At 42.5% G+C, this 23164-nt stretch overlaps 2 protein-coding genes across 7 annotated transcripts; both read right to left on the minus strand.

Moving 5' to 3' along the window:
• Positions 1-3364: 3364 nt before the first annotated feature.
• LOC106587410 (centrobin) lies at positions 3365-13210 on the minus strand. Its single transcript, XM_014175769.2, has 3 exons — positions 12756-13210; positions 4186-4650; positions 3365-3994 (listed from the first exon to the last, which is right to left on the minus strand). The coding sequence occupies exons 1-3, from the start codon at positions 12997-12999 to the stop codon at positions 3561-3563; spliced, it is 1143 nt and encodes a 380-aa protein (XP_014031244.1). The 5' UTR covers positions 13000-13210; the 3' UTR covers positions 3365-3560.
• Positions 13211-13985: 775 nt separating this feature from the next.
• On the minus strand, positions 13986-20032 carry LOC106587411 (glucose-fructose oxidoreductase domain-containing protein 2). Of its 6 annotated transcripts, none has more exons than XM_014175772.2 (3): positions 19882-20032; positions 16863-17219; positions 13986-15935 (listed from the first exon to the last, which is right to left on the minus strand). In XM_014175772.2, exons 2-3 carry the CDS (start codon positions 17113-17115, stop codon positions 15052-15054), a joined length of 1137 nt encoding a protein of 378 aa, XP_014031247.1. In that variant the 5' UTR covers positions 17116-17219; positions 19882-20032; the 3' UTR covers positions 13986-15051. The 6 variants fall into 6 exon arrangements, with proteins under 6 accessions (XP_014031247.1, XP_014031246.1, XP_014031249.1 ...); XM_014175771.2 differs by having other exon boundaries at positions 19701-19975; XM_014175774.2 differs by having other exon boundaries at positions 19758-19970.
• Positions 20033-23164: the final 3132 nt, after the last annotated feature.

A 23164-nucleotide genomic window follows, 5' to 3' on the forward strand; every position in this document is an offset into this window, starting at 1 on the left:
ACATAGTTAAATAAATAAATGTTATAGCAGATAATCCCTAAGAAAGAACGTGTTGTACTCCTATCGTTTAATTTCTTTCTGTTAAAATGAGATTTGCTCTTTTATATGCCATGATGTATGCACCTTTCACCTAAAGCCTTCTATTATTATTATTCTGGGATGGAAAGGGGGGATGGAACTGTTCTCAGAGATGAAACGAAAGTATGAATTGTAATGATTGTACACTTTAATTCTGTAATAAATATACATATACAGAACCAGTCATAAGTTGACACACCTACTTTATTTTTTACTATTTTCTACATTGTAGAATAATAGTGAAGACATCAAAACTATGAAATAACTCATGGAATAATTTAGTAACCCAGAAAGTTAACCTCACTAGGGGAGGTGGGACAAAATCGTCCCACACTATTCAACAGCCAGTGAAAAATCAGAGCGCCAAATTTAAAACCACAAAATGTCATAATTCAAAGTTCTCAAACATAGGACTATTTTACACCATTTTATAGATACACTTCTCCTGAATCGAACCACGTTGTCCGATTTCCAAAAGGCTTTACAGCGAAAGCAAAACATTAGATTATGTTAGGAGAGTACATAGACACAAATAATCACACAGCCATTTTCCAAGCAAGCATATATGTCACATAAACCCAAACCACAGCTAAATGCAGCACTAAGTTCATATTTATATCAAAAAACAGCTTTTTACATTAGCATGTGATGTTCAGAACTAGCATACCCACCGAAAACTTCCGGTGAATTTACTCATGATAAACATTGACAAAATACATAACAATTATTTTAAGAATTATAGATACAGAACTCCTTTATGCAATCGCTATGTCCGATTTTAAAATAGCTTTTCGGCGAAAGCACATTTTGCAATATTCTGAGTACATAGCTCAGCCATCACGGCTAGCTATTTTGACATCCGCCAACTTCGGTGTCACCTAAACTCAGAATTACTATTACAAAAATTGGATTACCTTTGCTGTTCTTCGTCAGAATGCACTCCCAGGACTTCAACAACAAATGTTGTTTTGGTTCCAAATAATCCATAGTTATATCCAAATACCCCCGTTTTGTTCATGCGTTCAGGTCACTATCCGAAGGGTAACGCGCGAGCGCATTTCGTGACAAAATTTTTCTAAATATTCCATTACTGTTCTTAGAAGCATGTCAAACGCTGTTTAAAATAAATTTTTATGCTATTTTTCTCGTAAAATAGCGATTATATTCCAACCGGGCAACATTGTATTCATTCAAAGGCTGAAAGAAAAAAAATGGAGAAGTCTCGTGAATGCGCATCTCAGTCTCACTGTCCCCAGGCTGACCACTTACAAACTCTGCTGTTGTACTTTGCCCAGAGACAGCAGACACCCCATTCCACTTTCTGGCGGCTTTAGAGAGCCAATGGAAGCCTTAGAAAGTGTCACGTTACAGCACAGATGCTGTAATGTCGATAGAGATGCAACAGAAGGACAACAAATTGTCAGACAGGGCACTTCCTGCATGGAATCTTCTCAGGTTTTGGCCTGCCATATGAGTTCTGTTATACTCACAGACACCATTCAAACAGTTTTAGAAACTTTACATTGTTTTCTATCCAAATCTACTAATTATATGCATATTCTAGTTTCTGGGCAGGAGTAGTAACCAGATTAAATCGGGTACGTTTTTTATCTGGCCGTGAAAATACTGCCCCCTATCCCAAAGAAGTTACACAAATCAAAATATATTTTACATTTGAGATTCTTCAAAGTAGCCACCGTTTGCCTTGATGACAGCTTTGCACACTATTGGCATTCTCTCAACCAGCTTCATGAGGTAGTCACCTGGAATGCATTTCAATTAACAGGTGTGCCTTGTTAAGTTAAGAAATTACAGAAGTTAACTTAAAAATACATTTGAGCCAATCAGTTATGTTGTGACAAGGTCGGGGTGGTATAAGGAAGATAGCCCTATTTGGTAAAAGACCAAGCCCATATTATGGCAAGATCAACTCAAATAAGCAAAGAGAAACAACAGTCCATCATTACTTTAAGACATGGTCAGTCAATCCAGAAAATGTTATGAACTTTGAAAGTTTCTTCAAGTGCAGTCGCAAAAACTATGATGAAACTGGCTCTCATGAGGACCACCACAGGAAAGGAAGACCCAGAGTAACCTCTGCTGCATAGGATAAGTTCACTAGAGTTACCAGCCTCAGACTGGTAACTCTTGTGTTGTTTTTGTTGCACTGCTTTGCTTTCTCTTAGCCAGGTCACTGTTGTAAATGAGAACTTGTTCTCAACTGGCCTACCTGGTTAAATAAAGGTTAAATATTTTTTTATTTTTTAAGACATTGCAACCCAAACAAATGCTTCACAGAGTTCAAGTAAAAAAGACACATCTCACCATCAACTGTGTGAATCAGGCCTTCATGGTCAAATTGCTGCAAAGAAAACACTACTAAAAGACACCAATAAGAAGAGAATTGCTTGGGCCAAGACATAGGAGCAATGGACATTAGACCGGTTGAAATCTGTCCTTTGGTCTGAGTCCAAATGAGATTTTTGGTTCCAACTGCCGTGTCTTTGTGAGCTGCAGAGCAGATGATCTCTGCATGTGTAGTCCCCACAGTGAAGCATGGAGGAGGTGGTGTGATGGTGCTTTGCTGTTGACACTGTCAGTGATTTATTTAGAATTCAAGGCACACAACCAGCATGGCTACCACAGCATTCTGCAGCGATACGCTATCCCATCTGGTTTGCGCTTAGTGGGACTATCATTTGTTTTTCAACAGGACAACGTAACAACACACCTCCAGGCTGTGTTAGGGCTATTTGACCAAGAAGGAGAGTGATGGAGTGCTACATCAGATCACCTGACCTCAACCCAATTGAGATGGTTTGGGATGAGTTGGACCGCAGAGTGAAGGAAAAGCAGCCAACAAGTGCACAGCATATGTGGGAACTCTTTCAAGACTGTGGGAAAAGCATTCCAGGTGAAGCTGGTTGTGAGAATGCCAAGAGTGTGCAAAGCTGTCAAAGGCAAAGGGTGGCTACTTCAAAGAATCTCAAATATATTTTAATTTGTTTGACACTTTTTTGGTTACTACATGATTCCATATGTGTTATTTCATAGTTTTCAGGTCTTCACTATTATTCTACAATGTTGAAAATAGTAAGAATAAAGGAAATCACTTGAATGAGTAGGTGTAGCCAAAATTTTGACTGGTACAGTGTAATAATAAACAAACTATGTTATACTCCTAACTCAAATGTGTCACTTTGTTCTAGAGTACAATGATTTAATGGTAGGTGGTCTTCCACATGAGGACTTACTATACTCCTGAACTAAAAACTCCACAACTTAATGACATGGTATAGGTTTATTTTCATTAAGAAAAGTTACAAAAGTATTTACATCACTAAACCCCCTTGTGAGTGCATTCACCCACCATCTCCCTTCTTTTAGAGAGAGGTGTTTGAGTTAGTCAATGCATGGTGATTGGATAGGTGGTCAACTTCTGAACATTACAGTATCGTCCTGTTGGCTTACTGAAACATCCCCTAACCAAGAACCTCTTCCCTCATAGTCACCTCCTGTACCACATCCCCCTGGAACAACCCAGTGGTTCGGTCCACTGTCTGCACCGGACTCCTCTCTTGCCCAGAGTCCCTTCTTAAGCACTCCAGCTCCTCCCTCTCCCTTTGCATCCTTTCCTTCTCCATCTGCAACTCCATTCGCTCTCTCTGCAGGTCTTCCCTCTCCCTCTGCAGGGAGCGGGCCTCCTGCTCCTGGCTTCTCCTCAAGGTCTCCAGGGCCACCTTCTCTGCAGATGCCTCTCTGGTGTTGGCCCGACGTAGTGTCTCCAGGAGCTCCCTCTGCTGCTCCAGCGCCCGTGCCTCCTGCTGCTGAGCCCTCATCAAGGCCTCCGTCAGCTCACGCTCCCGCTCCAACACACGCACCTCCCCCTCACACGCTCCCATCACATCAAATGCATCTACAGAGAGAGAAAGAGAGCGGAGACAGGAAAGACAGCATGAAATCAAGAGCTCAGGTTCTCTAACTTACGTATTTTCATAAATGAACACACGTATGAGCATCAGTTCTTCGAATACAGAATAATACAGTATTTTGGGATCAATTTGAGCAACACCGATACGCACACATATATACAGTCATCAGACCTACCTGGAAATTTCCCTGGGCTTTGTTTCAGTGCAACCCCTCCAATTCTCCTTGACAGGTTGGTGTGTTTGGGGCCTGGGTCGCCGTCTCTACGCAATGTTTTCTGGACGACGCTGGTCTTCTGTTTCTTGATGTGGCCCTCCAGGCGAGCAAAGGCCTCTGGATGTCTCTTGGAGAGGTGGCGCAGCAGGTTGCTGGTGCTGCTCTGGTGCTGGATCTTCTCATTGCAGATCAGACAAAGCGCGCGGTTCTGCTCCTCCAACCGCTCATAGTGCGTCCACACGGAGCTCCACTTCCGGCCAGATGGTGTGGCCCCTGCACTGACCTGGCCCACAATCACAGCCCCGGTGTCTCTGACCACAGCGTGATCCTCTGCTGCCTTCAGGATGCCGTTGATGGCGCTTGCGATGTCTGCGTCACTCACCGAGGCTGCCTGCTCTGGGGGCTGCTCCTCTAGTGCTACCTCCACTGAGACACAAGTGTAAAAAAAAAAAACATTAAAAAAAGAAAGTTACTCCACTGAGGACTGTGACTTAACCATTCACCTAAAATGTGTTGCTAGCCAACTTATCTTACAGCTACACTACATGGCCAAAAGTATGTGGATTCATGGCCTTCAAATTAGTGGATTCAGCTATTTGCTGATGGGTATATAAAATCAAGCACACCGCCATGCAATCTCCATAGACAAACACTGGCAGTAGAATGGCTTACTGAAGAGCTCAGCGACTTTCTACGGGGCACCGTCATAAGATGCCACCTTTCCAACAAGTCACCTCGTCAAATTTCTGCCCTGCTAGAGCTGTAAGTGCTGTTATTGTGAAGTGGAAACATTTAGGTGAAACATCAGCTCAGCCACGAAGTGGTAAGCCACACAAGCTCACAGAACGGGACCGCCAACTGCTGAAGCACGTAGTTCGTAAAAATCGTCTGTCCTAGGTTGCAACACTCACTACGAGTTCCAAACTGCCTCTGGAAGCAACGTCAGCACAATAACTGTTCGTCTGGAGCTTTATGAAATGGGTTTCCATGGCTTAAGATCACCATGTGCAATGCCAAGCGTCAGCTGGAGTGGTGTAAAAGCTCACCGCCATCGAACTCTGGAGCAGTGGAAACGCGTTCTCTAGAGTGATGAACCATACTTAACCTTCTGGCAGTCCGATGGACTAATATAGGTTTGGCGGATGCCAGGAGAACGCTACCTGCCACAACGCATAGTGCCAACTGTACCATTTGGTGGAGAAGAAATAATGGTCTGGGGCTGATTTTTATGGGTCGGGCTAGGCCCCTTAGTTCCATTGAAGGGAAATCTTTACGCAACAGCATACAATGACATTCTAGACGATTCTGTGCTTCCAACTTTGTGGCAACAGTTCGGGTAAGGCCCTTTCCTGTTTCAGCATGACAATGTCCCTGTGCACAAAACGAGGTCCATACAGAAATGGTTTGTTGAGATCAGTGTGGAAGAACTTGACTGGCCTGCACAGAGCCTTGACCTCAATCCCATTGAATTGAAACGCCAACTGCGAGCAAAGCCTAGTGGTCAGTGCCCGACCTCACTAATGCTTGTGGCTGAATGGAAGCAAGTCCCTGCAGCAATGTTCCAACATCTAGTGGAAAGCCTTCCCAGAAGAGTGGAGGCTGTTATAGCAGCAAAGGGGGGGGGGACCAACTACATATTAATGCCCATGATTTCGGAAGATATGTTCGACAAGTAGGTGTCCATATACTTTTGGTCATGTAGTGTATTTTACATATGGTGCCTTCAGAAAGTTCACACCCATTGACTTTTTCAAAATGTTGTTGAGTTAGTAAATTATAGTAAATGTAGATGTTTTGGTCACTGGCCTACACACAATACCCCATAATGTCAAAGTGGAATTACGTTTTTGAAATGTAAAAAAAAAAATAAATTCATAGCTTGAAATGTATTGAGTGAATAAGTATTCAACCCCTCTGTTATGCCAAGCCTAAATAAGTTGGTGAATGAAAATGTGCTTAACAAGTCACATAATAAAGTTGAAATAATAGTGTTAAACATTATTTTTGAATGACTACCTCACATATACAGACTATTGTAAGGTCCATCAGTCGAGCAGTGAATTTCAAACAGATTCAACCACAAAAGACCAGAGAGGTTGTCCAATGCCTTATAAAGAAGGGCACCTATTGGTAGATGGGTAAACAACGTAAAAGCAGACATTGAACAGCCCTTTGAGCATGATGAAGTTATTAATTTCACTTTGGATGGTGTACCAATACACCCAGTCACTACAATGATACAGGCGTCCTTCCTAACTCATTTGCCGGGGAGGAAGGTAACTATTCTGGGATTTCACCATGAGGCCAAAGGTGACCTTAAAACACTTACAGAGTTTAATGGCTGTGATAGGAGGAAACTGAGGATGGATCAACAACATTGTAGTTTCTCCACAATACTAACCTAATTGACAGAGGGGGAAAGGAAGCCTGTACAGAATAAAACTATTCCAAAACATGCATCCTGTTTGCAACAACGCAGTAAAGTAATACTGCAAAAAATGTGGCATAGCTTTGAACTTTTGTCCTGAATACAAAGTGTTATGTTTGGGGCAAATGCAATACATTACTGAGTACCACTCAATATTTTCAAGCATAGTGGTGGCTGCATCATGTTTTGGGTATGCTTGTAATTGTTAAGGACTGGGGAGTTTAAATAAATAAATAAATATGTAAAAAAACAGAATGGCGCTAAGTATAGGCAAAATGCGAGAGGAAATCCTGGTTCAGTCTGCTTTCAACAAGACACAGAGATGAATTCACATTTCAACAGGACAATAACCTAAAACCCAAGGCCAAATCTAAACTGGAGTTGCTTACCAAGAAGCCAGTGAATGTTCCAGAGTGGCTGAGTTACAGTTGACTTAAATCTACCTGAAACTGTATGGCCTGGTTGTCTAGCAATGATCAACAACCAATTTGACAGACCTTGAAGACATTTGAAAATAATAAAATGGGCAAATATAGCACAACTGAGGTGTGGAAAGCTCTTAGAGATTTACCCAGAAAAACTCACAGCTGTCATTTCTGCCAAAGGTGCTTCTGCAAAGTCGTGAATCAGGGGTGTGAATACTTATGTAAATTAGATATTGCATTATTATTTAGGTCTGAGTCTCAAGTAGAATGGGTCGAGTCAAGTCCAAATCGTGCATTCTATGAGCAAGTCGATCACGTTTAAAAATATATACCCTACATGCAATGACTTGTTCAACTACACACTTAGAGAGAAGAAGAAAAAAACAGTTATTCGACTGTCCCCATAAGAGAACCCAATTGGGTTCCACGTAGAACCTAACTGTTGAAACAGTTTTACATGGAGGGTTCTACCTGGAACCAAAAATGGTTCTTTAGGGTTCTCCTATGGGGAGAGCAGAATAACCCTTTAAGGTATGAGATAGCATCTTTTTTTCTAAAGAGTGTACAAATATTTATTGAGGCACCAGACAGCCCTTTCTGTTGTTTTGTCTAGAACACATTTTGATGATGTAATAATTCATGTAAAAAAATTCCATAAGTAATCATCAATTTCAAGCAATTTTGACATACCAAAAGACCAGTAGGTAGTAATTGTTCCTTGACGCCCATTGCTAGTTAGCAGGTAACATTCTTGATCACCAAACAATTTTTGGTGCTGCATATTTATTTATGGCACTCCCCTCCCTACAATTTTAAGTTTGCGCTGCACCTGATCCTTTACTTGTAGACCTACAGCAAATCAGCACTCTTCGCTAGCTAAGTGGTTCTCAAAACTTTTGATCCGTGACCCCCAAAATGGAGTTGTTCAACGCTTGCGACCCTCGCTCACGCACTGCATTAGTCATAAACACTGATGCATTCTCAATGCGCAAGATCCAGAAATAAACTGCGTTTTTCACACCTGCATTTTGAGCTGAAAGTCATTTATGTTAGCAGTCAATATCAACTTACGATATCATGTCACATTGTTACTTATCTGGAGTCCTGAGCAAGCAGGATCATTTGGCCTACCTGCATGCCAAATACTAGGCCCATTTGACAATGACTATTGAAATCACCAGGTTACCTATTATTCTGGCAAAGATGCGTCCTTAGCAGATTGCTCAACTGTATTTTATATGGATAATATGAATGTAGGTAGGCTACTCTTGACTTTGCTAGGCAAAACCGGGAAAAATTAAACAAGCGCTTTCTGGACATTTATGTGTGCCCGCCATTGCGCGACAATGATGACAGGTCATTGATCAACACTTGGTTCTGAAGCACTGATTAGATGTTTTTGAAACAAGAACTTGGGGTAATGCCGTAGGCCTATGTTAGTGGACAGATATATTATCTTTGCTTAATCTAAAATACAAATGGTGGGTTATATGTAGCCTAATAAAATATGTATGAAACACCCCCCATTCTGTTTCACACTCACCGCGCCAGCGCTCACAGACCTGTGTTGATTGGCTAGTGAAACTGAGTGCGAGGAGACTGAGCAGCAATCGTGCACTTCGTGACAACTTTTTACCAGTTGTAAGTAGCCTATTTAGATTGTCATTATGGAGACTAGAGGTCGACCGATTATGATTTTTCAACGCCGATACCGATTATTGGAGGCCCCAAAAAACCCGATACCGATTAATCGGCTGGTTTTATTTGTATATATATATATATTTATAATAATGACAATTACAACAATACTGAATGAACACTTATTTTAACTTAATATAATACATCAATAAAATCAATTTAGCCTCAAATTATTAATGAAACATGTTCAATTTGGTTTAAATAATGCAAAAACAAAGTGTTGGAGAAGAAAGTAAAAGTGCAATTTGTGCCATGTAAAAAAGCTAACGTTTAAGTTCCTTGCTCAGAACATCAGAACATATGAAAACTGGTGGTTCCTTTTAACATGAGTCTTCAATATTCCCAGGTAAGATGTTTTAGGTTGTAGTTATTATAGGAATTATAGGACTATTTCTCGCTATACGATTTGTATTTCATATACCTTTGACTATTGGATGTTCTTATAGGCACTTTAGTATTGCCAGTGTAACAGTATAGCTTCCGTCCCTCTCCTCACTCCTACCTGGGCTCAAACCAGGAACACATCGACAACAGCCACCCTCGAAGCAGCGTTACCCATGCAGAGCAAGGGGAAACAACAAATCCAAGTCTCAGAGCGAGTGACGTTTGAAACGCTATTAGCGTGCACCCGGCTAACTAGCTAGCCATTTCACATCAGTTACACCAGCCTAATCTTGGGAGTTGACAGGCTTGAAGTCATAAACAGCGCAATGCATTGCGAAGGGCTGCTGGCAAAACGCACGAAAGTTCTATTTTGAATGAATGCTTACGAGCCTGCTGCTGCCTACCATCGCTCAGTCAGACTGCTCTATCAAATCATAGACTTAATTATAACATAATAACACACAGAAACACGAGCCTTAGGTCATTAATATGGTCGAATCCGGAAACTATCACGTTTATTCTTTCAGTGAAATACAGAACCGTTTCGTATTTTATCTAACGGGTGGCATCCATAAGTCTAAATATTCCTGTTACATCGCACAACCTTCAATGTTATGTCATAATTACGTAAAATTCTGGCAAATTAGTTCGCAATGAGCCAGGCGGGCCAAACTGTTGCATATACCCTGACTCTGCGTACAATTTCACCTGGTTAATATTGCCCGCTAACCTGGATTTCTTTTAGCTAAATATGCAGGTTTAAAAATATATACTTCTGTGTATTGATTTTAAGAAAGGCATTGATGTTTATGGTTAGGTACAGTTGTCCAACGATTGTGCTTTTTTCACAAATGCGCTTTTGATTAAATCATCCCCCGTTTGGCGAAGTTGGCTGTCTTTGTTAGGAAGAAATAGTATTCACACAGTTTGCAACGAGCCAGGCAGCCCGAACTGCTGCATATACCCTGACTCTGTTTGCAAGAGAAGCGACACATTTTCCCTAGTTAAAAGAAATTCATGTTAGCAGGCAATATTAACTAAATATGCTGGTTTAAAAATATATACTTGTGTATTGATTTTAAGAAAGGCATTGATGTTTATGGTTGGAGCAACGTGTACCTAAGCGATTATATGCAACGCAGGACAGGCTAGATAAACTAGTAATATCATCAACCATGTGTAGTTAACTAGTGATTATGATTGATTGATTGTTTTTTATAAGATAAGTTTAATGCTAGCTAACAACTTACCTTGGCTTCTTACTGCATTCGTGTGGAGTGCAATGTAAAGCAGGTGGTTAGAGCGTTGGACTAGTTAACCGTAAGGTTGCAAGATTGAATCCCTGAGCTGACAAGGTAAAAATCTGTCGTTCTGCCCCTGAACAAGGCAGTTAACCCACCGTTCCTAGGCCATCATTGAAAATAAGAATGTGTTCTTAACTGACCTGCCTAGTTAAATAAAGGTCTTATTTGGGGGCCAAATCGGCATCCAAAAATACCGATTTCCGATTGTTATGAAAACTTGAAATCGGCCATTCCGATTAATCGGTCGACCTCTAATGGAGACACCCATTTCCAACCCTTGTTCCATAAAACATTAACGCTCTAGAACTGATGCGCATCAATAAATAATGGTAACAAAGCACAGGAAAACAACTTTAGGCGCTATAAGAGCGCATTAGATAAACTGCATTCTAATGTCGACTTTGCTTATGGATAACCATATCAAGCGAAGGGTTTTATGCATGCTCAGTTCTTGGGTCTCGAGCACTGTGCGAGTGGACATTCGAAATGGAAATTATGGAACTCCCTCGCGTGCTATGGGGGAAAGTTCACAATGATTTAATAAATAGCTTATTGCTCCGTTTGTTGTTGTAGCCTTGTGTTATGCAATTCTTAATGGCCATGTAAATTTAAAAAGGAAGTTATCAGTTGTGATCATGGTCACAGATCTATCACGAATGTATCATCCTCCACATTTCATTGTGGACTTTCCCCTGAAATTAGATGTTGGCCTTTCAGGGGCTATAGGCTACCTGCAACTAGCTCAGCAAACCATGGAAAAGTTGAATTGCAATCATAAACGCAGATTTTTCAGTAGCCTATGCCGATTGAAAAAAGTAAATCTCGCAAATAGGCAACTTATAACGGTTTGTAGCCTTAACATCTGGCACATAATGAAGTCACAATTGCCAGAAAAGACTAACATTCATTTTTTGAAGTTCTTCCAAGTGTTTCTTGCACAGAGATTCAGATCCTCTGTCCAACTTTCATCACTCAAATTCTCCTGTCAGATGTATCTATAGTTATGCACATGCATAACTATAGTGTTTGAACCCTAAATGCTGATTGGTTGAAAGCCATGGAATATCAGACTGTGTACCATAGGAATGACCCCAATTTTTTTGTTTGTTTACATAGCAATCAGGCTCCTCAGGGGTTTGTGGTATATGGCCAATATACCACGGCTAAGGGCTATGGCCAAAGAACAGCACTTAGCCGTGGTATACTGGCCATATACCACACCTCCTAGGGCCTTATTGTTTAATCATAGCAGTCAAAACTATTTAAAATCGATATCCATTGATGGAAAATAATCAATAAAGGCGATTTATGCATGTTCTCTTGCAACATTCTTATACTTGGACGAATTATTATTTTAATGGAAAACCGAGTTTTGGTTCTTAACTCACTTCGTAAAAAAATACGTAGATATTCCTTAATTCGCTCGATAAAGTTATGGAAAAAGGCTTTCATGGTTTAATGTGGCAACTCCTCTGAGGCTGCAAACAACATTTTGGGGCTAGTTTTCAGACCTAGTGGGCATGTTTTCAGAGGTCATTGCGTTAGACATTTTTACTAGACCTGGCAACACTGCTTGGCTTGTTTAATTACCCTAAAGTTGTAGACATCCTGCCCCAAAAGAAAGAATGTTATCACAAGTCAGTTCGTAAATCAGCATGTTTCTCCACGATCATTATATTGTAACGTTGGGTCAGCTGATTCGGGACACAGACAGCATAGCTGCTAACGTTACAAGCTAGCTAGCTTTTGGTATAAGCATTCAGCATTGTGTGTGCAGTATAATATAGCTAGTTGGTAAGTAGCATTCCATTCATTTTATATGAAGTGTGACTGGCTCAGCTATCATACTAGATCTTACCATAGACGCCTAGTAATTGAGCTGACGACTATCCATTTAAAAGGGCGGCTCGGCAGAAATATTTATATAAAATAATTACATGTTTTGCAGCGGTGGCAACAATTACCGACCGCTGCTAAATTAAATAGCCTAAAGGCAGTATTTACCCTATGATCAAAAACATCTAAGCATCTGGGGTCAAAAATACACACATTAGGCAGTCAACCAAACTTTGCAAAGGACGTTACCATAGCTAGCCCGGCCTAGTATGGGTACAAATGTGTGTTAGCTAGTTGAGTTAGCATCTGGGCTAACACAATGGAAACATTTGACGGAATAGCTAAACACCGTCTGTGCATCAAGCGTGGGTTGACGAATGAAAGTTTGATACACTTTACATTCGCATTACCTGATACTCGAGTATGATAACGTCTCCACATAATATCAAATCATACCGTCACAATAGTCTTCACTGTTAATCATCATTGGTTGACTGTTGTCGTCCGCCACCACAGACCGCCTATCTTTTGATGCTGCCGCGCTACTATACTCGTTCAGGTGTTTGCTACGCAAATGCCTTAGCATGTTCGTGGTGTGGCCGCAATGAAGGACGGTCTCCAAACACAGCAGACAAGTCACTTTCTTCTCATCTACGGCTCTGAAAAAAGACCAAACGACACTTCGCTTTCTAGGCGCCATCTTCCCATAAACCTCTCGTCAGTCGTCACTAGTTACCACAGCCTCAATGTCATAAAGCTAGCCTATTTCTAGAATCTGTCTTATTAAAAATATGGTTTTAAACCTAACCTTAAATGAAGACCACATATTTATTTTCATGAATTTTTACGATAGCCCTTTTGACTTTGTGGTAACTAATAGAGGTCTCATCAGCAACACTAAAAGGGTACTTCCGGGTCACGGAATTTCTGCAACGTTCTAAATTAAGTCACCGCGAGTCTACCGTTAGACCCGATTATGTATTTGTGCACATGCACTTAGCTAGCCAACGTCGCCTACGTGTGATCAGGGATTTCTATTGGAAAAGCAGTTTTAGTTTTATCTTCATACTTTGTCTTTGGTGTCACTTGTTGAAAATTGGCAGCAATCGCGTCATAGCACTGCTTATGCAACAAAATGCACAACCGAAATTGCTGACATGTCAGAACATTTTCGGGACATCTGACAGGGGTCTGGCGAACAGAACAACCATCATCGGTGAGTCCTTGACCCGCTCAAACTACACGAGTCCCGGATGTTCTGATCCTAGCCCAAGTTCATATGATCCTATGCCAAATTCAGAGGATTTTACCCCGATCACGAAAATTTGTCTGGAACGGCAGAACATGGCAAAATCGTGTAGCGTATGCATGGCACCTAAAGTGGTTGCTAGTTGCTTGAATGCTGGAAAATGACACACGAACATGCGTTTTGCTGCCACCTAGCGTATTTGTAGTCTTCATTGAAACCCCTATCCCGTCTAAATTAGCAACATTGTGATGCAGTGCACTTTTGGTCGGTCTAATTGTACATCCAACATTTGAATGAGACCCCAATTCCTAGGGGAAGATTGGAGCCATCATTCAATTAACATTGTGTTATATGGATTACTTTACACATTTACATTTTATCAGTAATTTTTCAAAATCCTCACTTCTGAGTAAATTAAACACGCACGGAGGCAGCAATAAGACTGATATATTTATTAACTTGGGAAGTAACAAGAGGGCACAGTGTTTTCACAGCCTCTGTCCCCTCCACTGAAAACAAAATCACAGGTATTGTGTGTAACAGTGATAACACCAAGGAAAACTGAAATGATAACTTAACACAAAATATAAATATCCATTAACAAACTTCTTATAGCTTATTAGACACATTTCCACTTCCTTAACACCTACTTAAATAAAAAAAACTGCCTTTTCTTAGTAAAACGCAAAAGTAAAAATGAAATAAATACAGTAGTCTTTCCACCATATAGTCAGACATTCTATTCACAGGCTTGTACACAGCACAGAGGTTGTAGTAGCATTTTAGCAGTGCAGGAGATGCTGATATGGAACATGGGATCAACAATCAATATAATAAAATATACAAAAACATACATCAAATAATAACTGAAAGTCAAGGGCGGTTGCATATGAGTAACTCTGCTGTGATGGCAGTCTGATGATACGCATCTTCTTGTAAACTCTACGAGAAGTTGTAAAGTTAGATTTTTTATGAAATTCATGAGTTAGTAAGTTACTCTTTAAAATTAACAGTTTGTGTGTAATACACATGTATAAGAGATAATCCTTCATTTCATCTGTGACATATGTAAACAACTCCAAACATTTCTTACATCAGCAGAAGTAGTGAGGCACAGTGAGAAACTGTAGTGTGAATACTTAACACTTCCTCCTTCAAGGTGTTCACTGATTTGACAGGAATGTGTGTGGTTAGGGTGAACTAGGGTCGGATTGGCTGGAAAATTTAAAAAAACGCACAGGCATGCACACACAAAAACTGCTGAGAAGAAGAGTTCACATCAAGTAGAAGGTGTGCCCACCAGTCTGCCTGGCTGTGGGTTCTTGCAGGGCAGGATGCTGTGGCTTTGAGTGTGGCCTTGATGCACGGAAGAGGTCGCCAGACACAGGGTCGTGGTTGATAGGGGACAGTCTCCTCAGGACAGGCCATAGAGGCTGTCTGAAGGTCATTTATATTAGTGTGTGTATATAAACGAGTACTCAGTTCTTGTTTCTCTGCAGCGCCTCACAGGTTTTGGTTGGGATCTGGTTCCTGTGTCATGACCTCCACACTTTCCCACTCTCCGCTGTGGCTTGACCGTTTCACCGCCTCCACCACCGTCTGCACGTACAGCCCATCCTCAAACGTCGACGCCATGGCAACTGGTCCCCGCGCCCACGACCGACGCTCTTCCTGTGCCTGGAAAGCATCTTTCAGAGCCTTAACCATGGAGCCTAGCCCCCGCAGGTGTGGCAGGGGGACATCCTTGACCTCTTGTCCTGTCCCTCCGCTGTCCCCTAGCAGCAGCTCCTCCCCGTTCCCTCCATTGCGCTGCCCATACAGCTCTGTCCCCCTGGCAACCAGCCTCCCTGCTGACCCAACAACCATCACCTCGTGGACAAAGGCCCCCGGCATGTTGAAGTTCAGAGTCACAGTGCAGCACACTCCTGACCCAGTCCCTCGTCCAGAACCAGACCCTCCCATCAGCATCTGGAAGAAACAGAAGTCATCACTGGTGACGCGGCGGATCCCACGGATTGCTCCATTCTGCCGCACAAACGTCCGGAGAAGGCCATGCACCCGTATCGCCCGTGCTCCCGTCAGGTGACTCAGCAGGTCCACGAGGGTAGAGCCAACTGTGTGGAGCCCGCCACCCCCCATCAGCTCCTCGCAGGTCCAGCCGTATGATTGATCGAGCAGACTGGGGCCATAGACACGGGCGTCACACACCTGCAGCTCACCCACGTATCCCTCTGCCAGCAGCTGCCGCATTGCTACAAATGCTGGGAGGAAGCGCAGAGCATTACCCACAATGCTCAGCAACTGGGGGTAGTACCGCGCCGCAGTCACCATCTTGAATGCGTCCACAGCGGTAGCAGCCTTCTCACATACCACATTCTTACCTATCCCTGAGAGAGAAAGAGAGAGAGATGTTCCTGAAAACACCTATGCTTCAACAACCACCATGTGTATATGTAGGTTGTGGCACTATTTACTAACTGTGTGTGTGTCTATATGCAAATATAACCTCAGCCCTGACCTTAAAGCCCCACCCAACTAAGGGGTTCCACCAATCGACCGACACAGAAGGAGGAAGAACATACTGTCCAGACCCCTCTGCCGCGCACACGCACACACACACACACACACACACACACACACACACACACACACACACACACAAAGAGCATGTCCCTCCCCCAGAGCAGGGAGGGACCTGCCGGTTGGTGGAGACACTCTCAGGAAGCAGGAACTTAAGCAGGAAGCTAAGGTCAACGCTCAGGAATTCACCCAGATAAGACAGTCAATTCACCTCCTCTGACATCATAACCTACTAGTACCTCAAAACTCACGATTCAGTTAAAGCTTATTGGCAACTATTGTAAATCAATCAGAATACAGTGAAAGAGAGTGAGAAAGAGGAAGAGAGAGCCTCAGCCATGGAGAGGGAGAGAGATGGGGGGGAAGGAGGTATGCGAGGAATGAGTCCAGATAGATTAGAAGAGGAATGCAGCCAGTATCAGTGTTCAGAGACTGTACTGTTTATGTAAGTTTGTGGAAGCATTGCTTCCCTACGGCCTCGTCAATTACTTGTGTGCTATGAAAGCACAGTAAGAGTATTTTGTGTGTTTGCTGAGTGTTGTGTAGGCATTGTGCCAATGTTTGTGGTGTAAACACTAGGATTGTTACTGTGATTACCCACACTCTCCCACGGGGCAGGGGCAGGAAAGAGCCCCAGTCTGCCACACTTCCTGGGTGGGGCTGGACACCATAGAACCCAACTGTGTGTGTGTACAAGCGTGCATGCATGCATGCATGTATTTGTGTTGTCTTACCCAGGGCTTTGACGGCAATCTGCCGTGTGAGTGGGGGTGAGATGTAGATGCAGACCAGGTCAACATCAGGGTGCAATAAGACATCATCTGATTGGCTGGTGTGAAACGGAATGCCCAGCTCCTGCGCCAGGGATCTTGCCTCCTCCTCGCTCCTGCCCCAGAGCGCACGTACCTCAAACCCTTCCCCCCGCAGCAATGGAACTAGCACCCGTGCCGTACTCCCTGTGCCAAACACACCAACACCAGGCAACATTGCTGCCACTCCTCTTCACTGTATGTCTGGTCTGCACCACACAGACACGCAAGCATCCCAACGTCGTCCTACTCTTCTCTCACAGTGGTAGTGTCTGCTATTGCCTGGCAACACAGAAAATGTTTTAGAATTATTACGTACGATGGAGACTAAACGTTGTTTTACTTCTACATGTATTGCACGATTTTGAACGTCCACGACTACCTGCTCCTCTGTCCAACTAGCTACAGATTGGTTAAATCACATCTGGTCTTAAAGATTTTTGGTATCCATTACTGCGAGTTACAGGTTTGCCTATAAAAAAACGTTGCCAGAGGTTTTTCAACTAACCTGGTATTGATTGAGATAGATGGGTCCACCCCAAAGTGTTGCATGTCACAATGACACTCATGTCTCAATCAGTGAGAGAAGATTTGAAATAGACAAGATGGCGCCGTACACATTGTTGGATTACTTCATGGATAAAAACATTTATTCATTTTAACAATGGAGAATTTTCAAAATTCTAAACGCACCACCTGCAACTGGACATTTTAGAAGATGCATGTTTGGACGAATCGAGAATGAGGATAGTGTCGCCAATGCCAGGTTAGTTGAAACTTATTCTCTAAAACAATTTGATATTCATACCTATGGTTCTATGGCTGATAACAGAACAGCAAAGACTGCTACTTATGCATGTGTGACATAAGCAGAACCATAGCTCTCAAACTCCCTACAGTTCTCAGCCATCAGCTTTCCCCGTCTGCCTTATTTGAACTACAACCCCGATGCTGTGTTTTAACGTTTGGAAACGTCAAATCATCGCTTGTGATATGGCCCTTATCTCTCATCAGCGAGAAACAATCCTTCAGATAAAGAACATACACTTACTGTAGAAGTTTTGCACAGTTCCATACAGCTATGGGTGCTTCCATTCTACCAAACTACATGTCAAGTTATGTTTACACACAGGTGTTCGGAGCATGCTAGATTGCTAATAAGCACAGGTGGTCGCCTTTTGTCTTCAGTCTGTTTTCGGTAAACAAGTGCTGTAACATTGAGATATTGCAGTGTGGGAGCACTGCTACTTATGCACACCTCCCCAGCCAATCCCCAGCCTATCAAGGTGTGTATAAATGTAACCTTTTGTTTTCTGAAAATTATTTCTCGCTGATATGAAAGATGAGCTCCATATGCTTCCAAAACCTTACTGAATGCGATGCTTGTCAATGTTCACACCGAGTGACGGGGGTCTTATCAAAACTCCCCCCTACAGAAGACGCCTTCGTACAATGTGTAACGGAACTAAGAGTCATGACCTAGGGCTAGGCAGAACCACACCTAGACTGAACAAATATATAAACGCAACCTGTAAGTGTTGGTCCCATGTTTCATGAGCTGAAATAAAAATCCCAGAAATCTTAAATCCACACAAAAAGCTTACTTCTCTCAAATGTTGTGCACAAATTTGTTTAATCCCTGTTAGTGAGGATTTCTCCTTTTCCAAGATAATCCATCCACCTGACAGGTGTGGCATATCAAGAAGCTGATTAGACATCATTATTACACAGGTGCACCTTGTGCTGGGGAAATAAAAGGCCACTAAAATGTGCAGTTGTCACAACAATGCCACAAGTTGAGGGAACATGCAACTGGCATGCTGACTGCAGGAATGTCCACCAGAGCTGTTGCCAGAGAATTGAAAGCTCATTTCTCTACCATAAGCTGACTCAAATGTCATTTTAGAGAATTTGGCAGTACGTCCAACCAGCCTCACAACTGCAGAAGATGTGTAAGACGTGTGGGCAAGCTGTTTGCTGATGTCAACGTTGTAAACAGAGTGCCCCGTGGTGGGGTTATGGTATGGGCAGGTATAGGCTACGGACAACAAACGATAGCATTTTATCGATAGCAATTTCAATGCACAGATACTGTGACAGGATCCTTAGGCTCATTGTCCTGCTATTCATCTGCCGACATCACCTCATGTTTTAGCATGATAATGGCATGGATCTATACACAATTCCTGGAAGCTGAAAATGTCCCAATTATTCCATGGCCCAAATACTCACCAGACATGTCAGTCATTGAGCACATTTGGGATTCTCTGGATCGATGTGTACGACAGTTACCGTCAACATCAGCAACTTCGCACAGCAATTGAAGAGAAGTGGGACAACATTCCACAGGCCACAATCCCCAGCCTCATCAACCCTATGTGAAGGTGATGTATCTTGCTGCATGAGGGAAATGGTGGTCACACCAAATACTGACTGGTTTTCTGATCCACGCCCCTACCTTTTTCTTTAATTTCTGTGACCAACGGATGCATATCTGTATCCCCAGTCAAGTGAAATTCATAGATTAAGTCCTAATTTATTTCAATTGATTGATTTCCTTATATGAACTGTAACTCAGTAAAATCGTTAATTGTTGCGTTTATTTTTGTTCAGTATAGATAGGTTAGCTTGTTAGCTAACATTAACTAACCAGTGGCTGGGGAGGCTGAAGCCCAGGGGTCCTGGATAAGGATTTTGAAAATCGATTAGATCTTTATAACCACTATTGTGACCAGGATATATTTTGGTGGTCAGCTGGGGTACCTTCGTTTAGCTCGATGACTTTTACTCCGCCGATTGTTAGGAGGCTATGCCTTGTACCTGCTGATGCGATGACGTCCCCCACCTCGGTCAGACTCCCGGTGGCCGTTTAATCTGTGGCAGCGAGACTCACCATTCAGGTCAAAAGTTCATGGTATCAGAGCAAGACTCTCAATTTACTCACACTTCTGTATTCTGTCCACAGTTGACTTTTCGAGGTTCACTTTGGGCATCCGCGTTCGCCCAGCATCCGTCTTTCTTCACGAAGTTGTCCTGATGCGTCTGCGCAGTGTTGTCCGAGAGACACAATTCCAGTCACGCCCATCTGAGCAACGCCCGGACTGGTTTCGAGGAGGGGGGGAAGCGCCCAAGGCATCAAGCCCACGCCATTGGCCGTTCGATAGCCAATGGGCTCTCAGCAACGCTTTCACCTCCGCGTTCGATGAGAAGCAGTCTGCCTGCAGCAGTGCCGCGTCCAACCAGCTAGTTTGATTGACTGACAGCGAGTTAAATGCTACGCTACATGTAAATGAAGCAAGCTAGCTAACGAATTAGATATGTTTTACGAGTATAATTGCTTGTTTTCAGATACAAAAATAGTGTAAGTTGCATCATTGACATTGTCAAAGACATACACACATTGGTATGCCACGTTGCACTTCATGAAATCAAGAAAAAAACTGGCGACTTTGACAGACTGAGCAGTAACTTACACTGGAAGAAAGTGAAGACACATCAGTAAGGTAGCTAGTAACTACAATGTATCTCTGTCGATGATGTGTTACTCTGAAAGTACAACATGTCTGTACACTTTTATTCCAATGACGTGTGCATGTCGTTACATATAAAACAGCACGCACCAGTATCATGAAAGGTAATAGGTAATCGACCTAATGGTAAATGTTAATTCAGAAATATTGTAACGTATGGCATGCAAACAAAAGTATTAGTTATTATATTAATGCCATTTTTACATTTGTTTCCATCAATGACGGGTAGGCCGTCAAGTGACTTGCCTAGTTAAAGGTTAAAATATATATATATATATTTTTAAATAATTCCAAGACCTGTCTTAACGTCAATCAGCAGTAGAAACAATAACATAGTGTCTGCCTCGCCCCTGGTAGGGTGAAAAGCTGAGGGATGGGCCTGGAGAAATATAACTGATCTCAGATTCATAGATAGCGCTATGGATGCAAGGTCTGACCATCCATGATATCAAAAGTATAGTTTTAACCATGTTTTGAGGCTATATAGTGTTTGTTTACATTTACTTTGTTTACAAACGTTGGAGTAAAACAAGCTTGTACTTTGTGTTCTGATGGGGTGTGACAGTTGAACTAAGCTCATGAGTCATTTATAAGTTATATTCTTCAATAATCAATGGATACGTTTTTGGACTTATAAGTTAATTATATGTATGTACTGTAGCAACTTCTGATTGCCCCTTTATAGTCTGCACATTGGACTATCAATGCCAATTGGAGACTACCCCACTGGAAGAAGAGTTCAACCACCTCCGGTGTCAACTGCCTGTCTCTGCCACCTCAGATCCAGGTGGGAAACAGCTGGCATACCATGGCAGGGCTGCCCAAAACAGAACAAAGTAGTTTTAGGCCTATCTTATCTTAAAATACTTGTCTCTCATCGCCTTCCCTATAAAAAAAGGGGCTTATTATATAATAAAATGTAGCCTAAGCTATGATGTTAGAGTATTATTACAATCAAACCTATTCACACTATGAAAATAGATATTTGATACAAATACGCTATGTGTGTTTTAAATTGAAGTGTCCTTGATGTATCTGACACCACAAATTAAGTTCCCTCTGTGAAAATAAAGTTAGTCATACATGCTATGTTTTGTTATGTGTTTCCAATAGCCTTAACTTGAATATTGAATCCATTTGTCACGTGAGTGCTGCAACAGGATTGCTGTTTACCTCTGCCACAGGCTATTTACTTATGGATAAGACACATTTCTAATTGCTCTTACATGCTGGCAACATTTCTGTCCTTTGTTTTCCCATATGTCGAGGGTCCAAGTGGGAGTGAGGTCAGTGAAGGAGGGGCAGGAGGAGTTAGCAGAGTAGGCCTATATAAAACCTGAGCTGGATGTGGTAAAATGGAGAGTTAGATGTATGATATGGGATATTTATGCAGATAAATGGTCAAGTCATGATCTACCATGATCTATTTCCGAATTGGTTAAAATAAGGTTAGGTTAAGGGGGTTGGTTAAAGGTCCAATGCAGCTGTTTTTATCTACTAATCAAATCAGTTCTGGCCTGGGGTAAAATATGAAGTACCTTACTGTGATTGTGTTCAATTAAAATGGTAAAAAAAGAAACAAAACAATTCTTAGCAAAGAGCGATTTATCAAGCAAGAATTTAGCAAGGACTGTCGGAGTGGTCTGATTGGGGAGGGGAAAACTGAAAATGTGTTTTTGTCTGAGAGGTTTGGAACTCTATTTCTTATTGGTCTGTTAACTAATTTACCGCCTGGTGATGTCACTAGGCCGAAACGCCATCCCACCAAAGCAGGATGAAATTCCATGCAGTCTGGTCAAACGGCTCTTACACTAAAAGGGCATTATAATAATTTTCACTATATTATTCCAACCTCAGTGTCGAAATATACAATATATATGGCCTCAGAACAACCTCAATTCATCGGGGCATGGACTTTACAAGGTTTCGAAAGCTGGCCCATGTTGACTTCGATTTTATTTAATGAGGCAAGTCAGTTAAGAACAAATTCTTATTTACAATGACGGCTACCCCAGCCAAACCCTAACCCACACGACGCTGGGCCAATTGTGTGCCACCCTATGGGACTCCCAATCACGGCCGGTTGTGATACAGCCTGGAATCAAACCAGGTTCTGTAGTGACGCCTCTAGCACTGAGATGCAGTGCCTTAGATCGCTGCGCCACTCAGGAATCCTCAATGCTTCCCACAGTTGTCGTCTGAGATCCCCAAAGATTGAAAAGCTGCCGCGGTCATCCCCCTCTTCAAAGGGGGAGACACTCTAGACCCAAAGGTCTGTAACAGACCTATATCCATCCTGCCCTGCCTTTCTAAAATCTTCGAAAGCCAAGTTAATATACAGATCACCGACCATTTCGAATCCCACCGTACCTTCTCCACTATGCAATCTGGTTTCCGAGCTGGCCATGGGTGCGCCACGCTCAAGGTCATAAAGGACATCATAACCGCCATCAATAAAAGATAATACTGTGCAGCCGTCTAAATCGACGTGGCCAAGGCTTTCGACTCTGTCAATCACCGCATTCTTATCGGCAGACTCAATAGCCTTGGCTTCTCAAATGACTGCCTAGCCTGGCTCACCAACTACTTCTCAGAGTTCAGTGTGTCAAATCGGAGGGCCTGTTGTCCGGACCTCTGGCAGTCTCTATGGGGGTGCCACAGGGTCCAATTCTCGGGCCGACTCTTTTCTCTGTATAT

The sequence above is a fragment of the Salmo salar genome, chromosome ssa26 (genome assembly GCF_905237065.1).
Source record: "Salmo salar chromosome ssa26, Ssal_v3.1, whole genome shotgun sequence".
In the NCBI taxonomy this organism is placed as follows: Eukaryota; Metazoa; Chordata; class Actinopteri; order Salmoniformes; family Salmonidae; genus Salmo; species Salmo salar.

Coding starts and splice junctions, on each gene's coding strand:
- LOC106587410 (XM_014175769.2), bottom strand. CDS start 12,999: ATGGCGCCTAGAAAGCGAAGTGTCGTTTGGTCTTTTTTCAGAGCCGTA. Junction 4,651..12,755: donor CAGTGAAGACTATTGTGACG/GTATGATTTGAT, acceptor CTTGTGTCTCAG/TGGAGGTAGCACTAGAGGAG. Junction 3,995..4,185: donor AAGCCCAGGGAAATTTCCAG/GTAGGTCTGATG, acceptor CTCTCTCTGTAG/ATGCATTTGATGTGATGGGA.
- LOC106587411 (XM_014175772.2), bottom strand. CDS start 17,115: ATGTTGCCTGGTGTTGGTGTGTTTGGCACAGGGAGTACGGCACGGGTG. Junction 15,936..16,862: donor GATTGCCGTCAAAGCCCTGG/GTAAGACAACAC, acceptor TTTCTCTCTCAG/GGATAGGTAAGAATGTGGTA.